The 16688-nt window shown below is 34.7% G+C and overlaps 1 protein-coding gene across 1 annotated transcript; it reads right to left on the minus strand.

The window, feature by feature from the left end:
- Positions 1–6265: 6265 nt before the first annotated feature.
- On the minus strand, positions 6266–8086 carry LOC115217683 (general transcription factor II-I repeat domain-containing protein 2-like). Its single transcript, XM_029787434.1, has one exon. It carries the CDS (start codon positions 8084–8086, stop codon positions 6266–6268), a length of 1821 nt encoding a protein of 606 aa, XP_029643294.1.
- Between the last annotated feature and the right edge of the window lie 8602 nt (positions 8087–16688).

The raw sequence follows: 16688 nt of genomic DNA on the forward strand, positions 1-16688 counted from the left end.
TATTTTTGGAATACTCACGTACACGACGGGCCTCTTTCGGTTTCCTTCTATCAAATCTACTCATAAGGCCTTGGTCGGGCCGGGCCAATCCTAGAGGGTGCCAGGCAGTAGGATTGAACTTGAAACAACGTAGTTGGGGACAAAGCCTCTTACCACAAAACCACCACTGCACCTATTGTGTCTATTTGGTTCTCGATAAAGGTGCATTAATTTTCACTAGTTGAGATAACTCTTCGACGTTCATTAAAGCTCTTCCTCCTTCTGCTCTTTTCCAGTATAACCGGCCCACAGCAAATTGGGGATGCACACTTCTGTATATTAGGAGATGTCTCCAGGGCTGTGTGGTAAGTAGCTTGCTTACGAGCCACATAGTTCCGGGTGCAGTCCCACTGCGTGGCACCTTAGCCAAGCGTCTTTTAATATAGCCTCGGGCCGACCAAAGCCTTGTGAGTGGATTTGGTAGACGGAAACTGAAAAGAATCCCGTCGTATATATGTATATATACATACATACATACATATATATATATATATATATATATATATATATACATACATATATATATATGTATGTATGTATGCGTGTGTATATGTTTATGTGTCTGTGTTTGTCCCCCAACATCGCTTGACACCCGATGCAGGTGTGTTTACGTCCCTGTAACTTAACAGTTCGGCAAAAGGCTCGATAGAATAAGTACTAGGTTTCCAAAGAATAAGTCCTGGGGTCGATTTGCTCGACTAAAGGCGGCGCTCCAGCATGACCACAGTCACCTGACTGAAACAAGTAAAAGAGTAAAGAGTACAACATCCTTCAGCTCATCATTTTTTTATCATAAGTAATTCCAACTCCATAACTAATTAAAGTTGTTATTATGATGTTTACTGCGTTATATTTGGATTTGCTAAAATACGTATTGTACAAATGCTTTCTTTATTCACATACTTTTGGTTATGCCGCTTTTCTATATTCCTGGATTTTGAGATGATAATGACTTTACATTCTCATCATTAAGCACTGTCATTATTCCAGTACTCTTTATGGGTTTCATTTATATTGCATATTGCTTGATTCTAAAAGTCATTTCTAAATATGTAATCATTTGTACTCAAGGGCACAACACGATATTTCTATTTCTATAAAATGTTCAATTATTTGCGGAGATGATGATCATGATAATGATGAGGATGTTGATAATGATGATAATGACTTTTCTTCTTCTTCTTCTTCTTCTTCTTCTTCTTCTTCTTATTATTATATTATTATTATTATTATTATTATTATTATTATTATTATTATTCAGTAGTTTTATTTTTATAGCGTGCTTTCACTTCACTACCGAGCGCAGCTCTGTGTGCCTTGGGTATGTGCTGTGATTTGTTGTGATGCTCTGATGGTTATTGTATGGAAAGTGTTCTGCGTAGGATGTGTGCAGTGCCTAGTAGTGCAATTTTCTGTATGTTATATGTGTTTGTAAGTCCTGGTGTTATTATTATTATATTATATTATTATTATATTATTATTATTATTATTATTATTATTATTATTATTACTACTACTACTATTATTATTATTATATTATTATTATTATTATTATTATTATCATTATTATTATTATTATTATTGTTGTTGTTGTTGTTGTTGTTGTTGTTGTTGTTATCGAGTGAGACAGCAGTGCATGCCATTAAAGTGACACTGGGGTATAAATATACGAAGCCCAGTATACCCATCATGACCACCCGTCTGAGAAGGGTACACCAGGAACATGCATCACGGCCATATGTGCGCAGGTGTGGCCCAGTTACAATTTTCTTCGGGTTGAGTAGCCCATCCCGCTCAAAAGCTTTCTGAATAAGGGTTCTTTAAGGATTTTGGACAAAACATTCATGTTTCCAGTGGTGAGTTATCCAAACCACAAAGAATTTCTTTTAACATATGACTATGATGCTTCCCCATTACTTTTACTCGTTATCAGAGATCCACATATTGTCAGCCACTAAGGGACAAACTCAACTAGTTATGGTTAAACAACTGACAAGTAGATCTTTGGTATTGGGCAGAATATTTGCGGTAGCCTATCTTTTATGACCATTATTATTATTACTATTATTATTATCATTATTATTATTGTTATTATTATTATTATTATTATTATTATTATTATTATTATTATTATTATTATTATTATTATCATTATTATTATTGAGTGAGAGAGCAGTTCATGCCATCAAAGTGACACTGGGGTAAAATATACGAAGCCCAATATACCCATCATGACTACCCGTCTGATAAAGGTACACCAAGCACATGCATCACAACCATATGTGCGCGACATGGTGATCTCATATCAAGATAAACAGCACATGACCTTGCAGGTGGGGTCCAGTTAGAATTTTCTTCAGGTTGAGTAGCCCATCCCGCTCAAACAGTCCCTGAATAAGGGTTGTTTAAGGATGTTGAAAGAACCACCCATGTTTCCAGAGGTGAACTATTCAAACCCCAAAGAATCCCTCTCAGCACATAGCTATAATGCTCCCCCACTACTTCTGCTCGTGATCAGAGATGCACATATCGTCAGCCACTAAGGGACATGCTCAACTGGTTATGGTCAAACAACTGACAAGCAAATCTGTGGTATTGAGCAGAATAACACTTCCAATCAGTTAAGATCAGAAGCCATGAGAGCCACTGCCTGGTACTGCATCAGGGCATTTTATTATATTATTATTATTATTATCATTATTATTATTATTATTATTATTATTATGAAAGACTCTCGGATAGTTGTTAATTACCGGTCATTTTTTACTTGAAAGCAGGTAATAACAGAAGTAGTGCCTTCTCCTGTGACTCAAAGAGACAATACTCTCCTTAGAATGCGAGCTGTACCCAACAATGCTACCTTCTGGATCAGCTCAAGTAGCTCCAATATTCTTAATATTCTTTTCAAAGCACTTGGAAACTATTCCTAATGCTCCAATTATCGCCTGTATCACCATTACTTTCCTTATGCCCCATAACTTTCCTAGTATTTCTTAATCTTTCCACTAACAGAAGACAAATCTTGGGCCAGAGATGAAGCGGCACAACGGATGTGGCGAATATTACGCGCAGTTAAAATAGAAATTTATTGAGAGAATAATGGATTCAAGGCTTCATTGTGACATATTACAGAAAGCAATGTTGAAAAGTATCAAGGAACTAGGAAGTCATTCCATGTTCCAACATGATAACGATCCTAAACACACTTTAAAAATGACGACTAAGTTTTTGTTAGATAAAAAGGTAAATGTATTTCCTTGGCCTACCCTGTTACCTGATTTAAACCCAATAGAATATCAGTGGGTTCTTTTGAAAAGGAGGATTGAGGAGAAAAAATCCCGCAATGTAACAAAGTTGAAAGACGAAATTCAGGATGAATGGAGGTAGATTTCATCGGTTATATGTGGAAATTCAGTCGACTCTATGCCCAGAAGATTTAATGCAGTCACTGAAAGCAAGGGCGGTCACACCAAATATTGAATATAGCAAATAATCCTTTAGAGTGTACGTAATTTTCTATCGTTTGAAAAATTAATATTTCGTTCATATCTTTGAAAATGTTTATTGTTTTGTGTTCTAAAATTGTATGATGTTTGCTTGCATAATATTATATATGTTATTCAGTATAAATTTCTTTCGATTTCCTGCAATGTTATCAGAGTAATGGCAATTTTACTGAAAATTTTCAGGGGCGTACACATACTTCTGTGAGATACTGTATATATATATATATATATATATATATATATATGTGTGTGTGTGTGTGTGGTGTGTGTGTGTGTGTGTGTGTGTGTGTGTGTGTGTTTGTGTGTGTATACATACGTACATATGTATATATATATATATATAATATATATATATATATATATATATATATATATATATATAAATGTATATATATATCTATTAGGTTGTTCAGAAAGTTGTAATTATATTCCTTTTTGAAAAAAGAAGACGCTGCAAGGACTTGCAAAAACTTTTGTGAAGTATTGGTGATGATACTGTAGGTGAATCAACTGTTCGAAGATGGTTTGAAAAATTTAAAGCTGGAGAGTTTAGCTCGGAAGATGGCAGTCACAGTGGAAGACCTTCAAAATTGGATGAAAATGTTTAGAAGAAAAAAATCGAAGAGAACTCAAATATAAAGATTAGAGAACTTACAGAGGTGTTGGAAGTTTCTAAAAGTACGACTCATGAACACCTAGTGAATACCATTTCTCTCTGTAATATATGGCTCACATCAAACTCACAGAAAATAATTGCTTTGGCTGGTATTCCGCTTGTGATATGCTTTTGAAACAGAATGAAAGCATGCCTTTTTCGAAACAACTTGTGACTGGTGGTCAAAATTGAGGTTGTTGATTTTGTGTCTACTGGGGTTTGTACTGTTTGTCAGGTCACAACAAGAAAATCAGACAGACAGAACTTTACGTAATATGCGTCCTGTTCAAAGTATAGCCGACTTTTTGCAATTCATCTAGATTCTAGGGTATTTCTAAAGTTTCCAGATGATTTTTTTCAGATTGGGTTGTATTGAACCCAATTATTATTGTTATTTTATTGTTTTTGCACAGCTTCTAACGATAGAGCTGTAGTACGGTGTCAGCTGTTCACTCCCAGTGAACTAAGGTAACACCCCTAATTTTTCGAGCACCTGAGCGGTTCCAAGCAGTGCTGTTCTTTGCAATTTCTCCACCCTTATTGCAGCTCCTATTCGTTCCAACATTTTTACTCACTGTTCCTAGAGCTCCGACAATTATTGGTAATACTACCATCTTTTCAACGACCACAACTGCTTAAACTCCTAAGCTAACCTGTTATATCTATCGACTTTTCTTTCTCCCTTTTCGCATGCCTTGTTGTTAGCTGGGTATGCTATATCTATGATCCAGAATCGTTTGCATTCTTTCTCAATTAACACGATGACTGGTTTCCGATTCTCTATCTCACCCTCGCACTGAATCATTAAATCCCATAGTTTTTTTGCATTATAATTTTCGATGATGCCGTCGGGTTTATGTTCGTATGTGTGTGTGTGTGCGTGTGTGCATGTGTGTGTGCGTGTGTGCATGTGTGTGTGCGTGTGTGCATGTGTGTGTGCGTAGATAAATGTGTATATATATATATATATATATATATTATATATATATATATATATATACTCACTGATATACTGTATATATATGAAGCGAAAGCAAATAATTAAAAAGGACAAAAGTACATGTGACACTCATTGTTAATATTATTAGGTTGAGACTTGATTTTTCGAAAATTGTTTTTCTTCGGGTAAGGGAGGAAATTTAGGAGAGAAGGAAGAGAAGAATTATTAATATAACTATGTACAAAAATTCGGTCAAGTTTTATTTTATTTTATTTTAGATTCTACGTATTCTGTTAGGCTTTTCATCGCTGATTTGCAATAATAAACTCCTAAATTCGTATTCAACTTTTCCAGATCATCCATGGTAGGACTTAGGATAAGAGTAGGTTATAAATTAAAAAATTTAAAAAATTAAAAAATATAAGTATAGCTTTAAAATAAAAGGACTAAATTAAAATATGAAGTGGAACGATAGTCTGACACGTTTTTATGACGATGTGGTACAGGAAAAATGTGAAAGAAGGTAAAAGAATGATACAAAAAAATGTCGGATAGAAAAGGATTGAGTGCGAGATAGAACACGAAACAACGAGAGAGAGAGAAAGGGGGGGGATAAATAGATAGATCAGAGGTGGGCGAACTTTTTTGATCGCGAGCCGCACAGTGCATCTTTGGAACCTTGGCGGGCCTCATTTATAAAAATCAAGTGAAAATATTTTTAAAGGCGGTTATAGACCTATAAACACACAATTGATTGAAAGGAAATGTGAAATATTCCTGGTTTAAGTGATTTAATTTATTTTTTAGAGCATCGGGTTCATGTTTTTCGGTTATTTGCTCCTATAGTTGAAATTTTTACAGGAACCTCGGTTATTTTGGACAGCCTGTTATTGCTTACAAATTGCCAGGAACGGAATTTTCCTAGTAAAATCTGCACTAATTGTGGACAACCACCTCTTAATATTATGGACAACCATGATGAATATTATACTTAAATTCTAGGATACCCAAAATAAAAGATTTTAAAGAGAAATAGCAGTTTATTAATATGAATTGATATCTGAAATTAGAAACGTCACCCGAAGCATTTATTTGAAAAACAAAGCGGCTCTGTAAATAACAATGTCAATGAGAATGATGCAGCTGACTACTGTCATTTACCAGTTTGTCAAAATTAGGTGTCAAGTTGCTTGTGCTGATTCTTAACACTAACTGAAGATTTGAGTCTGTGAGAAGTGATCGATTCTTCCCCTTGTTAATTTTCATGATGGAGAAAGTCTGCTCACATATGTAAGTTGATGCAAACAACACAAACATCTTTCTTGCAAATGTTTTTAGATTTTGAAACTTTTTTGAATGTAGAGAAGCATAAAACTCGACCAGTGGTTTACTTTCAAACATCATCTTTAAAGAATTGTCGGCTTGCAAATGAATCAGTTTTATCTGCAGTTCCTCGGTAGTTGTTTCAATGTCACAGGCAAGAGGTGAGTTAAGCAAATCGAACAGGCCTTCAACTGCCTTGAAATCAGCAAATCTTCTAATAAATTCCTTTTGTAAAGCCATCAAATGGGAACTGTACTTGTCCGATGATTCTTGTGTAACAGACTGTGTTTTCAGCAGAGGGAAGTGAATAAATTTTTGCTCATTCAGCTGCTTGGCAAAAAGTCCAAGCTTCCATCGAAAAGCTTTCACTTCCAGGTACAATTCATGAGCAAATATACCTTTGCCTTGCAGTTTTGTGTTAAGTTCATTCAGCTTCTGCATTATGTCCATAGCAAATGCAAAATCACAAACCCATTCGTCACTCTCCATTTCGTTTAAAAAGTCACAGGAGATGTTTTGCATTTTGAGAAACATAAGAATCTCTGCTTTGAGGTCCCATACTCTCTTAAGAACTTTTCCAATGCTTAACCAGTGGACATTTGTGTAGTACAGCACATCAGTAAAATCAGCCTCCACATCCTCCAAGAAACTTCGGAATTGCCTGTGTTTCAATCCCCGTGATCTTATTAAATTCACTGCACGCACCACAGGTTCGATCACATGTTTGAGTTTTAAATATGATTTACAAAGGCTTTCTTGATGTATGATGCAGTGAAAAGACAACACACTGTGTAGTGGAAAATCTTCTTTGATTTTGTCATTCAACAACTTCACAAGGCCGGAACGTTTACCGGTGAGTGAAGGAGCTCCATCGGTTGTAATGCTGGCCAGTTTATTTAGGGTTAATCCAGACCTGATTGAACTGTTAATGACACTGTTGAACAAATCTTTTCCAGTAGTAGTGTCTTTGAGAGACTCCATAGATAACAATTCCTCTGTAATTTCAAAGTTTTCGTCAATTCCTCTGATGTAAATGAGTAACTGAGCAGTATCCTGAATATCAGTACTCTCATCTAAAGCAATAGAAAACCACTGAAATCGAGCACTGGCTGTTAACAGCTGTTCATGAATATTCACGGCAATTGCATCAATGCGACGAACAATAGTTCTTCGTGACAGGGAAATGGCTTCTACTTTTGACTTAACTTCAGGACACACAACGCTGACAGCATCAACCATACAATCTTTAATAAATTCTGCTTCTGCGAATGACTTGTTTTGCTTTGCAATTTTGTTGGCCAATATAAAACTTGCCTTTGTCGCGTTCCTTTGTAAAGAGGAAGTTTTATCAAACACATTTTGCTGTTGCTTCAAACGTTTTGTCAGATCATTTGCTTTCTTTTGCAGTTCTTGTTTTGATAAATTGTGTCCAAAATTGGCATGCTTCGTTTGAAAGTGGCGTTTCAAATTATATTCCTTGAACACAGCAACTGTTTCAGAACAAATCAAACATGCAGCTTTCACTCCAACGTCAGTAAAGAAATACTTTTCAGTCCAATTTTCATTAAAAACACGACATTCCTCTTCAATTTTTCGCTTTTTAGATAGCTTCGAACAACTCATTTTGGGTAAATGTTATCAGACAACAAAAGCTAGTTTGAAACACTCGTGTCTGTACTAAATTCAAATAATCGATAGAGTGAATGATAACCAACCACAGCTCTGTGTCCAGAAAAAGCTGGTTCAAGCCATTTTATTAACCTGGCCGGCTTCTTCATTGGAACGAAACGCATCGTCCATCATGCCCTCTTCACCATCTATCACGTGATGTATTTATTTGAATGTTTCAAGCATATCGATTGACTCGTTGTATTGCCACAATACTTGTTTCATTGTTCTATTAATTTTTGAGTTTGTAGGGTCTGACGAGAAAACACAGAAAAGATATCTTCACCCGGAAATGTGTTTTATTATGCTGTCATGGGAATATTTCTCAAAATTTTTCCTCGCTTCACAGTAGCTGAAACAAACAAACAGCGGACAATTTTGTGAAGGCGCGAAACAGTGAACTGAAATAAAATGCAAACTATTGTGAATTACCGTACAACTGAAACAGTTACGAAGTATCTGCATAGAAGTTGGGATTCATAAAAGCTCTCGGCGGGCCGCATGAAAACCTATGGCGGGCCGCATGCGGCCCATGGGCCGTAGTTTGCCCACCCCGGAGTAATATCGAGATTAAACAGCCGAAATTACTAAGATGATCCGGTTCCCGGCTGAAGATTAGAGGCTTCGAGTGACCCGTCTGTTTTTTGTGTCGTCTCTTTGTGTGTTTTTGCGTTCTTGTCCCACTTTGTAATTTATATTTTATATTTAATTTCTATACATATATATATATATATAGGGAAAAATTCTTATGAATTAACCCCAAATTGGGACCAATACGGTAATAAGGGATTTTTTAGAAACTTCTATCGGCTTGTTTCGAGACGCATAAATTATAATGGTTACTGACAATTTTGTCTTTTTTTCGGCATATTTGGCATTAGAATTTTTCTTTTGCCCTTATTTTATAAGTTATAAATATATATATATATATATATATATTAAGGTATGTAGAAAAATACAACATGGACAAGAACGTATAACTCTTAGAAGACGATACAATAAACATGGACAGGACATTCGAACCCCTCAGTCTTCAGTCAAGAACCGGATCATCGTAGTAATTTCGGCTGATTATCTTGAGATTACTAGATCACGGCCAGCCCTCCAAGAAAAACTAAGCAACGAGCATTAGAAAAACTAAGCTGGAAGCGTAGATTCCTGGAAGAAGGATCGAATGCATACGAACACCAGGACAGCAAAAGGGACAGATATAAAAAAAAAAAAAAAAAACAGTAATGGAATACAGAAACATGAAATACAGAAGCATTACGGTGAAAACAACAAGTGTCTTACGACTGATAACAAGCAAACAAATTTTTTCTCTGGCGCATTGGAAAAAGCCTTTATAGCGGCGGACGAAAAACAACGATGTTAACACGACGAGGGTCAGGAGCTGAAAGGCAGATTTCGGCCAACAGTCACGTGACAGAGAAGAGGGAAAAGAAAAGAAAGAGAAGCAAAGGAAGAGAGAGAGAGAAAGGGGAACAAAACGCAACAAAGAGAGAGAAGAGAGAGAAAGAAGGAATCAGAGAGGAGAAGGGATGGGTGTCGAAGAATGACCTGTGAGTGCAGAGCGAGACAAAGAAATAGGAGGGTAGTGGAAGACTAGACCAAAGGATCAGAGGAAAGAGAAGATGAATAGAGAGAAAAGAGAGAGAGAGAGGGGGACAGATCAAGTAAAAATGAGAGAGAGAGAGAGAGACAAACAGAGAGTCGTACCAATTATTAAGATATGTGTTCACATTAATGATAAGGGGGGTACGGGGCGCCTGGAATATATATATATATATATATATATATATATAATATATATATATATATAATATATATATAATATATGTATATTATATATATATATCAAGAAGAGAGAGAGAGAGAGGAGAGAGAGAGAGGTGGGAAAAAAGTTCCAAACTGTGTCTTCGTGTTTTCTTTTCCCTTTAAAAATAAATATTATGAAGATTAATTGCTGACATCTACAACATAATAGGATTGTGAGAGGAACAACAATATTATAAAATAGTCTAATTATAATTAATTATATAAAATCATGCTAATTTTATATATAAAAATCATTCAAAAGCAAAATGGCAAATGTCAAATGTTGTAGGGAATATTATTCCGAATTGTCTCTGATGTAAATCTCCGTTATCCTTCATAGGTTTGCCTTTCCTATCATCCCACCAAACAGTTTAATCTATTAGAATTCAATAAAATTTAATACAATTCGAAAAAGAAAACTAGCTACAAGATGAGCTTAAAAATTAGAACAAAGTGTTTATATTATTATATTTCAGTAGAATTATCTTAATATTTAGACGCGTACATTCTTATATTCACTTATGAATTCATTTCCGTTTGATGATATCAATCTCTCTCCGCCAAATTAAAAGCTGATGGCTTAACATCTATTCCACTTAATATGTATACGAATATGTATATTACACCTGAGAGGAAGTTAAAAAAACCTCAAAGCATATTGTATTTATAGAGTATCTGTGTATTTAAATGTTAACCGTTAGTTAAATAACACTTCACGTCTGAATATCCACTGACAGTTAAGAATTTCAGTCATTCTCTGTCACACAATTAGTTAATAGCTGAACACTTGCCCGTCTGTTTACACTATTACAAGCTTCTATATACGATATAATGAAACTCTATAGGTCTTAGAATCTACGAGCAATAACGAGGCATTGTAGTATGATAAGAAAATTTAACACGTAAAATATTTGAGTGTTTCGAAGATATTTTGTCTTCTCTCTTCTCTAGATATTACACATATGACAAGACAGTTATAATCCGATTATCCAGATATGCATTAAACTATAGAATACAAAAAAGAAAAAAAATTAACGATTCTGACACAAATTTATTATCACAAATGGAGTCTAAAAATTATTATTTTTAAAAAATTTTACTTTAAACTAAAATCGAAATATAATAAAACGAAAGAACATGCGATCTTTTGCTTTGGAAACCAGCTATGGGTAATATTATACCCCATAAGATTTCGAAATATAGTTATATTATGCAGTAGAGTAAATAGAGACATGAAAGGAAAATTCGTCTCCACTAAAACTTGAATTCAAAAGGTACCGGAATGAAATTAAATTACTTTTCCTTTTTCGCGAAGCATATAATGGTGTCTGCCATTTCTTTTCTACTCTAGGCACAAGGCCCGAAATTTTGGGGAGGGGGTGGCTAGTCGATAAGCTCGACCCCAGTTCGCAACTGGTAATTAATTTATCGACACCGAAAGGATGAAAGGCGAAGTCGATCTCAGCGGAATTTGAACTCAGAACGTAAAGACAGACGAAGTACCGCTAAGAATTTCGCCCGGCGTGCTAACGTTTCTTATTTCTTTATTGCTCACAAGGTGCTAAACATAGAGGAGACAAACAAGGACAGACAAAGGGATTAAGTCAATTACGTCGATCCCAGTGCGTAACTGGTACTTAATTTATCGACCCCGAAAGAATGAAAGGCAAAGTCGACCTCGGCGGAATTTGAACTCAGAACGTAAAGATAGACGAAATACTGCTAAACATTTAACGTATAATAAAACTAAAGAACATGCGATCTTTTGCTTATACCCCATAAGATTTCGAAATATAGTTATATTATGCAGTAGAGTAATTAGAGACATGAAAAGAAAATTCGTCTCCACTGAAACATCTATTCCACTGAATATGTATATGAATATGTATATTACGCCTGAGAGGACGTTAAAAACCGTCAAAGCATATTGTATTTATAGAGTATTTAGACGAAATACCTATTTCTTTACTACCCACAAGGGGCTAATCACAGAGAGGACAAACAAGGACAGACAAACGGATTAAGTCGATTATATCGATCCCAGTGCGTAACTGGTACTTAATTTATCGACCCCGAAATGATGAAAGGCAAAGTCGACCTCGGCGTAATTTGAACTCAGAATGTTACTGCAGACGAAATACCACTAAGCATTTCGACCGGCGTGCTAACGTTTCTGCCAGCTCGCCGTCTTATGGTGTCTGTCATTTGATCACATTTTTATACAGATTTGTTACGACTTCATTTTCATAAAACACTAGCAGTATCGCCCGGCGTTGCTCGGGTTTGTAAGGGAAATAACTATATAAGCATTTTTAGAGAGTTATAGCCAAAAAATAGCAAAAAATGCATTAAAAATGGAAAAAAATTATGGTGAATTTTTTTTTTAAATCGTTGACTCATCGTAGACATTTTTAGAGAGTTACTTCCCTTATATAATAGCGAAAAAATGCATTAAAATGGAAAAAAATGATGGTAATTTTTTTTAAATCGTAGACGCGCGCTAATACCCAGACGGGCTCGATATGAATCACGACTATAAGATACCCGGTTTTGGTTAAACTGCACCGCAAAATGTGGGAGTAGTTAGGAATCTAAATCGTAGGAGACAGACACAACCTTTCTTTTATATATAAAGATATTTACGTGACTATGTATCTCTAAAGCTGTTTAAACAGAGCAGTACATTAAATGACAAAGGTGTCATTACGTATCATGATCTTGCATTCCAGATCTGAAGTAGACAATAGTAATTCTTTGCGTTACAGTTACTTGTAGAATTATTACTTGAAGTAATGTGCTTATTTATTATTATAATGAACAATAAAGGTGAAGAACTGATGATGAAAAGGAATTAGAAACTCTCAGGCATATGTTTTCCAAACAGGTTACTTTAGAGCTATAAGTTTTCAGTTGACAACTGAAACTCTGTCAGCTTATTGGAGCTTTATCCATTACAATTTGACGTTCGCTACAATAATTTGAAAGTAATATTTAAAGGATTTTGTCGTTTTTATGTGTTCAGCAAGACAAAATTCCTTCAATGCGTTTTGATTTCAAATATCTTCGCTGTTATTTCATCCGGAAATATATTAATTAAAATCTCAGCGGAGAAATTGCAGTGTTCATATATATATATATATATGGTGTCTGTCATTTGATCACATTTTTATACAGATTTGTTGCGCATATATATATATATCTATATATATATATATATATATATATATATATATATATATATATATATCTATATATATATATATGTATATATATACATACATATATATATATACATATATATGTGTGTGTGTGTGTGGGCTTGTTTGTGTGTATCTGTATGTGTCTGTGTAAATAGTCATCTTCACAATATGTCGGAAGTAATTTTCACATTCTATCATTTGTTAGAAAATCCCCTAGTTATGAAATTAGTTTTTCTCAAAAGAATAATTTTTATTTTAGTAATTATTGCTTTTAATTATGTAAAGGAGAACAAAAAACATCGTTTCTGCCGTTTATTTTTAATTACGATTTTAATTTGGTCTTTTAATCGATTTTTTAATTAATTATTTCTAGTAGTAAAAAGAATATCAGTTTTAATTTCCAGTTACATTTTATCCTGTAGAAATATTACTTTATGATTTTTTTAAAAATTCCTTCTAACTTTGTTATAATTTCCTACAAAGGGAAATATAGGGAAATATAAGGAAATGAATTTTTAGAATTAGGTATACTACCCGCTATAAAGGATATATACATATATATATATATATATATATATATATATATATAACAATAATAATATTAGGGAGTATAACTCCAAACTTACAGGGAAAAATTCAATTTAGTATTAAATCAAATTTCACAATATATATATAATATATAAATTAGAGAAAAACCACTTATTATATATTGTTTATTCATTTTTCTACTTTTTATGATCTAGTTATATGTTTTTAAAAAATATATTTTATTTTTTATTTATGATTTGGTTATGTCTATCATTGTTTGAATTGCATAATAGTGATTTTTCTCTAATTTATATATATATATATAATATATATATATATATATATATATATATATATATATACATGTATGTAGATGTCTGTATGAGTGTGTGTGCAATTGTGTGTGTGCATATATAAACATACATATATATATATATCAACGCTGTAAAAAAAAACAATTAAACACAAACCCACAGTGCATGGAGCTGATAATAATAATAGCTGGATTAAGAAATGTCTGGAAATGTATAAAAGAGCACCTACTTCGTGAAACGTTTTGTCTGTAAGTATGAGATCACGGAGAACCACACGGACAGTAAATCACGGAGAACCACAGTGGCAGTAAATCACTTAATGTTAGAGATGTAAGAATTTAATGTGGCATTTTCCAGGGTGACTCACTATCACCACTCCACTTTTGTCTAGCCTTAATACCTCTCGCGAAATTGTTCAATGTTGTACAGTACGGTTATAAAATGTTTGATAAAAATATAAATCATCTCATTTACATGAATAATTTAAAGCTCTTTGCAAAAAATGACCAATCACTCAAATGTTTACTAGCGATTTTTAAACAGTGCAGTGATGACATCAAGATGCAATTTGGCCATGATGAATGTGCAAAAGCTACCTTTATCAAAGGAAAAATGACAGAAATATCTAACGTTAAACTTGACCAGCAGAATGTCATAAAAGAGTTAGAACCAGCGAGAGCTACAAATACCTAGGAGTATTTGAAGGGGACGGAATCAAATATTCAGTGATGAGGGAAAGGATCAGAACAGAATGTTATCACAGGGTGAGTGCAATACTACAGATAGAGCTGAATGCAAGAAACGGTCGAAGTGATCAATACTTTAGCCATACCCGTGGTGACTTACAAGTTTCAATATCATTAACTGGTCAATTACTGAAATATGTAATCTTGACCGAAGGATACTCAGTAACAAAACAGGTAAAGGAATATATAAGTGAATTCCAAATACAAATTCCTGAATTTGACGTACTAGAAAAAGCTAAGCGTATGAAAACCCATGCTAAAACTGCTGCCTTAGTTATTATTACTGATAAATGGCAAGAAAGACGTCTCAATGGCAAATACCCAAAGAGAACTAATAATGCCGATGTTGACAAAGCCCTTACTCGTCAATGGCTAATGGCTTCTGGCTTAAAATCAGAAACAAAAGGGTTTATCATAGTAGCCCAAGCTCAATGCTTACTTACAAGAAACTACCAGGCCAACATATTAAAGAATGGTAGCTTTCCAACATGTCGTGTATATCAACAACAAAATGAAGCCATTGATCATGTTGTCTCCATGTGCAGTCTTCTTGCGCCTACAGAGTATTTCAACATGCATGATAGAGCTGCACAATACATTCACTGGGTAATTTGCAAAAACCTGGACTTGCCCCATGATAAAAACTGGTGGGAACACAAACCACTTCCAGTGCTTGAAAATGATCACATCTCACTCCTCTGGAACTTCACCATTCAAACTGACAGAAAGATAGATGCAAATAAGCCAGACGTTATATTGAAAGGCTTCAGACAAAAATCATGCCTGCCCATTGGTATGACTGTTCCAATCGATATAAACCTATCTGTCCCAGGTAAAAATCCGAAGTAACAATCAATGAGGTATCTATCAAGGCGACTTTTGTTCACCTCTGTTATTTGTTATAGCCTTGATCCCACTTTCTGTAGTCCTACATAAAATGAAAGTGCACTCTGAGCTGAGAAATAACGGACCTCGTCTCAACCATCTTCGCTTCATGGATGATTTTAAATGTTCGCAGAAACAGCCAGAATTGGAGAGGCTGGTTGAGACTGTGAAAATGTGCAGCAAGGATATAGGGATGGAATTCGGTACCTCAAAGTGTGTGGTGCTTACTTTGCAGCGGGGTAAAAGAGTAGGGGCATAGAATTGCCAAACGGAGAGAATGGAAGATCAGGATGATGAGGGGTACATGTACCTTACGATCATGGAGGTAGAAAATATCTTGCACAGAGAAATGAAAGATAAGGTCTTCACTGCATATTTCAAGCGCCTGAAACTTCTTTTGAAATCAAAGCTCAACTCAAGGAACATATGGGCTCTTGTTATAGGCCATATGCACCCATCCTGAGATGGATACAAGCAGAGACTGACCAACTCGATAGCACTACCTGAAAGACAAAGGTAATGTATGGTGCGTTCCACCCTAAAGCAAATTTACAAATGCTCTACGTGAAGAGAGGTAAGGGTGGACTGGTTAGCGTACGGGAATGCATCAACAGTAAAAGAATAAACATGACGGAATATTTGGTAAACAGCAAAGAAGACAGCATGCTGCTAGTGCAGAAGGAGTCAACAGAAATGAACTTGAGCATGCTCATGAATTCCGAACAAGAACAGCTAACGAGAGAGAAGAGACTGTACTCCGTATAGAATTACATGGTCAGTTCCACCGTGAAACCAACAATACCAACCAATCTGAAAAAAAAAACCATCTGCAAACCTTAGAAATGCCCTTCAATTTAGTTGTATTGCAAAAGTCGGCATTGCTAGGAACTGCAGACATATTGCATAAAGTACTGTCTGTCTAAGCGTCTTGTTGTTACTTGGCAAACATTACAAATTATCTTCAATCAACAACCTCACGCGATATTGTATACGTTGCGACGTCTACAATAAATATAATAATAATAATAATAATAATAATAATAATAATAATAATAATAATAATAAT

Source organism: Octopus sinensis, linkage group LG11 (genome assembly GCF_006345805.1).
Source record: "Octopus sinensis linkage group LG11, ASM634580v1, whole genome shotgun sequence".
Taxonomy (NCBI): Eukaryota; Metazoa; Mollusca; class Cephalopoda; order Octopoda; family Octopodidae; genus Octopus; species Octopus sinensis.

Bases quoted from the DNA above. Each gene is read 5' to 3' on its own strand.
- LOC115217683 (XM_029787434.1), bottom strand. From the start codon at position 8,086: ATGAGTTGTTCGAAGCTATCTAAAAAGCGAAAAATTGAAGAGGAATGT.